This window comes from Pholcus phalangioides, unplaced genomic scaffold (genome assembly GCF_987345545.1).
Source record: "Pholcus phalangioides strain wild (caught in Gottingen) unplaced genomic scaffold, Ppha-v1.0 ptg000010l_1, whole genome shotgun sequence".
NCBI classification, from domain to species: domain Eukaryota; kingdom Metazoa; phylum Arthropoda; class Arachnida; order Araneae; family Pholcidae; genus Pholcus; species Pholcus phalangioides.
In genome coordinates, this window is record NW_028301603.1 from 2,657,149 (window position 1) to 2,665,549 (window position 8,401).

At 39.6% G+C, this 8,401-nt stretch overlaps 1 protein-coding gene across 2 annotated transcripts in view; it reads left to right on the forward strand.

Moving 5' to 3' along the window:
- The window catches only part of LOC149080750 (ras and EF-hand domain-containing protein-like), an 87,992-nt gene extending 80,608 nt beyond the window's left edge, over positions 1–7,384 (forward strand). The window contains exons 17-20 of one of the 2 annotated variants that reach the window (XM_089237430.1): positions 251–301; positions 1,759–1,878; positions 4,961–5,037; positions 6,857–7,384. In XM_089237430.1, the coding sequence (XP_089093556.1) occupies positions 251–301; positions 1,759–1,878; positions 4,961–5,037; positions 6,857–6,947 (339 nt within the window). In that variant the 3' untranslated portion in view covers positions 6,948–7,384. The remainder of the gene's footprint in view (positions 1–250; positions 302–1,758; positions 1,879–4,960; positions 5,038–6,856) is intronic. The other variant, XM_089237431.1, reaches the window with a different exon arrangement.
- The last annotated feature ends 1,017 nt before the right edge of the window (positions 7,385–8,401 follow it).

The window sequence follows — 8,401 nt, forward strand, 5'->3', positions numbered from 1 at the left end:
GTGACGTCATAAATAATGATGAGAAAGTGGTTTTTCCAGTCTCATAAATACTGTTTCTTGTTTCATCCGAAAACTGTTGGTCGTAGAGATAAGTGGTTTTCTGAACATTTTCTTACTTGGAGCGAGGATTCCTGTTTCGTCAAGTTCATGACGGTTTTTACGAAACACTCTGTATAGCAGTTATAATACATGTCATAATAATTATGCCATCCATCGATTGCAGTCTTAGTCAGGTTTCTGTATCAAACAGGTTTCTAGTTTCTATCGCATGATGGCCAGTGACGACTTACCAGGTTCAAAGGTAAAACAATAATAATGATTATCTGGTTTTGAATTACTATTAATTCCTTTTTCACCCCGGGCGTGCGAAGTTGGAATAACACTCGTACTAGGCTTTCACAACTGAAACGAGACCATTTCACACCGAGCCACCATTTAATAAGGCATTATATACGTATATACGAAGGAAATTGCGATACTCCTCAACATTATATTAAACGTGGTTTTTTCTTCAAGTAACTTCTTCAACTTTTTTACCGTGTGTTAAATTTTTCTGAGGCATAGTATATTTATCACTTTTAGAGTTTAGATCGGAAGTTCCCAACCTGATGTACGCGTACCACTGAACAAACCAAATCAATCAAATTACAGCATAATACATGGGAGGAGGGAAATTCGCGCGATTCGCTCTGTAAACTTTGTTATTAAATTATACTGTGTAAATAGGTAGGCATATCGTTGCATCGAATGTCATTCTTGAGAGGTTCGCTGTGTTTTAAACTATGAAATGGAAGACTGCGAAATTTTGTCGCAATAACAGAGGTTTAAGTTTCCAAGACATTTTAAGTGTGAAAATTAAAATTAGAAGCAATCAAAGCTGTGCATGAATTTGTGATTTCGTCATGATTATAGTTCGATCAGGATAAAAAGCTCGGGAAATTCGGATTATAAATATGGGACATCGCCACATCTCAACAAAAATGTTGCCTATTGTCGGCGGAAATTGCTTAACATCGTTCATAAATAACCACCGGTGAAAAACACGGTGCTACAGAGAGATCTGCAGAGATCTAACACTATTAGCGGCACCGCAGAAATCACTAGACTCCCTTCAAAATGTCATATATTTTTCTATTTCCAAGGGGGAAAGAGGAAAGTGTTCCATTGAGAAATCAGCTTTACATATTATCTGGGCTTGTCAATGCTAAAATAAGAGGCTTTTCGGGAGGCGAGATATCTCGTCAATGCCGCTTAAACGATTAAAATGCATTTCACGAAAAAAATTGAGCATATAAATTTCATAAGAAATTAGATTAATATTCATATTTTTGGGATATTCGTTAAATCATAATTTTTTTTATTTATGCAAATTATCTTTGCCTCAATTATAGTAAAGAATATTATATAAAATAAGCTTCGTTGGAAAAAAACGGGATATTTTTAGGGGAAAAAATGTAGGGAATGGTAAATTTATGAGAATTCTTGTCGTGTGCGTGCGGCACACCAATAACCAAGTCGAAGTGTCAAACATGTAGTACGATTATGCATTATCGCCGGTAAAAGTGATTAATTTCGGGAAATTTACCAACGACGCTTGGGTACTCTGCATCATCGGCGGTAAAAATGATAAATTTATCAAACTTACCGAAATGCTCGGCGATTATGCATAATAACCGGTTTATTATGTATAATTACTGTATTTACCGTAACATATACGTCTGTATACATATTATGTACTTTCATTATTTTCTGTTACAGTGTGTGACGACACAAAATATCCCTCTGATGATAGTTGGGAATAAGATCGATATGAGGTCGATGCTACAGAAAACAGGCAGGACATGCATATCCACCCAACAGGGAGAAAAATTAGCAAAGGTACCGGTCAACTATTATGACCATTTCATCATGAAAAAATTTATTACTCATTCTTTCACATTTATTCAGTGTATCTATTACGTTATACAGGGTGAGCATAAACTAAGTTGGTCTATTTCGGTGTTCTTCAAAAATTTTCCTATAACATGCGGAACAATTTCGCGGATCTGCATAAATGGGAGAAATAATTTGTGTGGACTTCAGACTATACAGGGTGTCCTGTAAGTGCTAATGTGGCCTTTATCTCATGAACCGTCTGTCGTAGAGATATGATTCCAGTTTAAAAAAATGTAAAAAACTTACAAGAGTTTTCGCCATTTTTCTGATCAAATTAGGCTTAGTATAGAATCTGACGCATTTTTCTATGGCCACTTCAATATTGCTACCAAGGCAATGCTTATTCTTTGTTTTCTAAAGGCCTCTGTCATCAGTGTGTTCCTTTGCGTCTCACTGTCGGAACCTGACTCGAGACATTATTGCCTTTTATAAGACGTGTGACTTTTTCATTACTAATGCCATTGGCAATCGGGAAGAACGACGACGTACCTCTATAATAACTGGTATGCGGGATAAGACCATTTAAGATATACGGAAGACTGGATGTTGTGAAGATATTTATTATTTCAGATGTTTATTTTTTAAGGAAGGAAAAAACTCATCTCTGCCTCCACCGGGAGTCGAACCCGGGTCCCTCGATTGCCGGACGAGTGCTCTGACCACTAAGCTACAGAGGAGATAGAGATTTTCCTTCGCTAGAGCGTATATATGCCGAACGGAACCGTGCGATGGACGGTGAAACCGATCAGCTAATAGCTCATTGACGACGAGCCACCAGAGGGCTATATATATGACATGAATGTCGCTCTCCACTTGTTAATACAAGATATACGGAAGACTGGATGTTGTGAAGATATTTATTATTTCAGATGTTTATTTTTTAAGGAAGGAAAAAACTCATCTCTGCCTCCACCGGGAGTCGAACCCGGGTCCCTCGATTGCCATTTACAATAGGTCTCTGAGCACCGATGTAATATAACGTGACGGTGTCTTTAAAAATAGGAATGAAGACTTTTAGAGCACTGAAGAGAAGTATGGTAGCAGACGTTGATACTCAGTTGCACACGTTACAATCTTCAATGACGTCGTTAGTAGTGGACAATAGCGGTACTGCAGATCAGACAGAGCAGATAGATACAGGGGCTTTGACACTGTCCGAGACAGATTACGATGGCGTCTTGTCTAATGAGCATGTGCGAAGAATATGGGAATGCGCTAACTGCTTCCCGCAGAAACTCGGTAGGAAAGCACAAGCGATTTGTGGCTTTATACACCCAGGAATAATTGCGTATACAATTTCACCAATTGGAACAATCACTCAACTGCCAGGAGCAGCTTACGAACATCCGTCTTACCGAGGGAAGAGCATACTGTGATATCACCTATGGCTTCTAAGAAGACCCCGGAAGGACTTGCAACGATGTATCTTGGAATAGTTGCTGAGGGGATAAACCGGGTTGATCACAAATTAGAAATGGAAGAGGCATCAGCACCATCGATTTAGGAAAAGTGTATAGCAATCACTGGTGTTGATTCTCGGAAAAATACACATGCGTTCTTTTCGTTGAAGAACCCAAATCCGCCCGTAGTGTGATACTTCGTGATATAAAGTGATACTTCTGCAATACAATGTTAGAGATGGCCTAGCCAGAACCATCGGCAAGTAGTCACGCCCATATCCACATGGTGATATGTGACTCATGTCCGTGATCTGGAACCCCTAGTTTCAGAACAATGCAGCGTTTAAGCTCCTCAATTTTATTCGTATCCTAAGAAGTACGACACCAGTCCTGATAAGGCAGATTCGTGAGTGCCGAACGTATGATCAACTTCAGCATATTACAAACACTGTGCATCAAGTAATAGAAAAGACAGGTAATAGGCCGTTGTTCCCTGGGAGTAAAGGATCACAGATGCCAGTTAAATCCAAAAGCACATGGTGGACAACTGAACTGGAAGTGTCACGCAAGAAGCTCAGAGTTCCGAAAAGACGATATGTACGAGAAAAAGATCAGGAGGACAAAATTCTCCTTCGCATGGCATTTAATAAATACCAGGATCAGTACCGTAAAGAGATTCTTAAAACACAAAATTAACTGCCTGGCGCCTTTCACACTATGTGAAAAAAACTGACGCAGACTGAAAACAAGCAGTATGTAATATCGTATCACATATTTTTCAATTTCGAGCTGGAACACTGGTTTGAAACGAACAGTCAATTTCACTTGAAAAATTTTCAAATAGTTTTGTTTTCATTTCATAGGTGGCAGCAGGAGTTCCACTCTTCCCTATCTCAAGCAATATTTATTTGAATATTTATAATTTATCTTTATTTCTTTATATGTTTGTAAACAAAAATATCGGAACGGGAAAGCAAATCGAATACGATCTCATTTATCAATGGTCAAAGGAACATAATTTGTCCTTCACACTCAAATCTTTTGACAAATTACATTTACACCTCACTGCTCTGTAGTCATCTAGAAAGCCCATGGATACTTAGCAAAACATGCCGACGAAACTCTGCTCTGTCGATCAACAACAAACTAATTCACCAGCACTTAACTCATCGTAGCTATACCAGATTACCTTGGTGAAATCTCGAAGTATCCTAGTGCTGTACTGTATTGGTACATTTAGTGTTAAAAAGCCCAATACTCTTCTTCGAGATGCATAGGCCCAGTCCCCAGACTCCTAACAAGTTCTTGCCCTACCGATGAAACTTGAGATGACCACCGATAGATGGCGCCTTCATTTCCGACCCAACTCAATCGCTAGTAAATTGCTGTATAATGATATGACTGGAGTTTGTTTGCGGAAAAGCACGCAATAAGGCAGCGTCCAAGTCAATTGGTGGTTTTAGGAATTTGACGGAACTTTTCACGGAACAGCAGTTGGATAACACTAGTTTATTTATAGCAGGGGTTCCAAACCAGGGGTCCACGGACCCGTCTGTTATATTCCATGATTTTTATCCTCTTCTTATTTCATAATAAACGTGAATACATTTTATATCTCTATCCAGGATTGTGGTGCAAACTTCACTGAAGCAAGCGCAAAGGACGGCACAAATGTGATGCCTACTCTCATCAGTTTGGTTAGGTAAGGGAGTATATATATATCCACATATTTCTTAGATCAGTGTTTCTCAACCCTCCTTTAGCCGAGGAACAGTAAAACGTGTAAACCAATTTAATGAAGCACTAACTAAGGATCTCAACTTCGAGGCGAGAATGCGAGCCGGTCTGTCATTTGGAAACAAATTCTCCACGGACAGCAGGCAAGTCTTCAACGCGGTACTTACACAAACACGAAAATTCAAGCATCTGCCGCTGTTACTTCTAATATCTAAGACAAATGACAGAATTCTTACGCACACAACGCATTCCGGCATGCACCAATTTTTAGAATTTTTTACAACAGAGCTACAATGGAATAAATTTCTCCTAATTTCGCTGCAATTATTATTATATTTTTAAGTCAACCCCAAGGATGACCTATGTCATCTTCACTTCCTATGGTGAACGGATCATATGTTGAGGAACGCTGTTTCACTAACTTGGTAGTCTCGCGGATGCAAACCTAAAATACAGTAAAACCCCCTCTTTTGCGGACGCTCGTGGGGACAAAAAGAAATTGTCCGTAAAAGAGAAGGGTGACCGTATCAGAGGGAGTTCCTCTTTTAATTGAATATGTTATTTATTTATTTATTTATTCAATATTCGTTGGCCGAGGCCTATACAAGGTAATACCATGGGGAAGTTTGATGGAGGAGACGATTGATGTTACAAAGGAAACTGGAAAATCATTCAATTTTTGTGAATGGTTAATTCTTTTTGAAAAGTACGAAGCTGGAGTTGAAGACTTTGATGGTGATCACATCACCCATCCAACTGAATTAACTTGTTTTGTAAAAACTGATCAATCGCAGTTTGGTGGTTTCAACGCCTTTAAAATGAATTTCAAGCTGCGAGACCAAATCCCATGACTTCTTGTGATTGCGTTTACAGGGAAATGCATTTAATAAATGCATTGAATTCATTTGCATTAGCACGAAATCCAATTTTACGATTTTTCATTGTATATACGTTGAGAGGGCGCGGTAGCCCAGGTCGATAAGATGCTCGACTAAAGTACCAAAGGATGTTTAGAGGTGTCGCGAGTTCGATACCCCGGTTCGTCCTTGTCAGAAAACTTTCCCGACACAGGGTTACAACAAAAACGGCGACAAAACCGCAGGAAAAAAATGCTACCGCATTGAGTCCCCCATCGAGGGGTTAGCGCACCAACCTGTCGACGAGTATATAAAACAAGCCTGCCGTTCGGAATCGGCAATAAATTGTAGGTCCCGGTCTAATTAGCCCTCGTGTGCAGAATATGACCGTGGTGCGAAAAAATTATCAAATATACGTTGAGACATCAAATTTTTTCGCATATTGATAGAGAGCGACGATTACTAGAGCTGATCATATTCGACAGCGTGTAATAATGTAAAATATAGAAGCGCAATTAGAACAACACATATCATTTCAAATTCTAAACAGGCATCAGAGATGCCAAACATTGACAAAATTCAAGTAAAAATTTCATTCAAAAGTAGCAAAATATAAAAAGTTGATCGAATATTTAAACTTTTGCTGCCATCTAGTGAGAATAATTCGACCCAAAATTGCAACTGTTGGTATCTGCACAGGGGTTTTAGTCCAATAGAACGAAGGATAAAAATTGGGTCCACGACCGTATCTTAGAGTGACCGTACATTATTTAAATAGGCTTTTGCCGGGATATTTCAATTAGCCGTAAAACAGGGATGACCGCATCTGAGAGGTTAACGGTAAGATGGGGTTTATTGTAAATTTACTCATTTAAGCACACAACCATCTGTATCGCATGCATTTTCACTTATATTCATTTCTAATAGGTGCATGTTGGATAACCAAGATCTGCAATGCAGCCGATCAACGATGCAGCTGAGCGAAGAACGGCAAAAGAAAGGTTGCTGCGGTAAATAAGGGTTTTGCTTCAAGTTTCAATTTGCTTGAAACTGTGCGAATGCTCATTCTGCTCAAATAGTGTGCGTGAACACTTCTCGATGTTTCCAGGAAGGATAGGAAAACCTGAACTCATATAAGTGTGATTTTAGAGTGACTTGTGTGAAGTTTGTTTGTGTTCATTCGAAAATTTTTATTCAAAACAATGAAACGTCGTAAGTGATCATGATAATCAAACGTACGTATTGGAATGGTGGGTAGCATTGTACACACATTATAAATTCGGGTCAATGTAATATTCTATATTTCAATATTTATATTCTAATTGTTTTTTTTTTTGGTCAGAATGTACTATTAATTTCTTGTGTAAAAAGTATTGGAAATAACTATGGTGTTTTCCAAAAAGAATATAAATTATATTTTAAAATTCAAATAAAATATTAAAAATTTATCAGCAACGGGAAGTGACAGTAGAGTTGTCCTGTGATAGTTGAACACCTCAAAAATGATCATTGCAAAAAATGCACTCGTGTGCAAAATTAAAAGAATTTACACATTTTGTGTCTATTTTCACAAAAAAGTACTGAACCAAAGGTACTAATAATACATATATATACAACGCCACAACAGGCAAAATGCCCAACGGGGCCATCGAAGAAGTATGCAAATATTCAGTGTCGAATACGTAAGCGTACACGTGCGTGTGGGCGGAGCTGTGACTACGGAGGGGATGATAAGGGCACGAGGCATTTCCCACGATTCGTGTGCTCGTACTCCTCGGTGACATTCGCTGTGTTTCTCGCAAGAGAGTTTGGTAAATTTTATAAGCTATCAGGTAAAATGAGTAGCCACAAACGCATGGATGACGGAATGAGATGGAGAATCGTCCGTAGATTGGAGGCAGGGCAATCGCAAGTGCAGGTGGCTACAGAGCTCGATGTTACGCCCAGTGTCGTCTGCAATTTGGGGAGACAGTTTCAGGACACTGGATCCATATCGAGAAGATCTGGACAAGGTCGTCGAAGAGCCACGACGACCAATGAGGATATTTATTTGGCACTTTCAGTGCGGCGACACAGGAGTGCTACAGCATCACAGCTCTCACGTGAGCTGCATGCTGCCACTGGAACTTGAGTTTCACAGTATACTGTTGCCCGAAGGCTGCATGAAAGAGGGCTTTATGTCGAAAGACCCGTTGTTTGCGTCCCGCTAACTGCAGCATACAGGAGAGCGCGTTTAGCATTTTTACAACATCAGCCTTGGACCAGACTTCAATGGAGCACAGTGCTCTTCACAGATGAGTCGAGATTCAGTCTGGACGCTGATTCTCTCCGTACACTAATCTGGAGAGAGCCTGGTACCCGATATTATTCCTCCCACATCAGGGAAATGGACCACTATGGTGGTGGAAGTGTCATGGTCTGGGCAGGCATCATGTTGGATGGCCGAGGGTCCGTGACTACTAGGAGGTATAG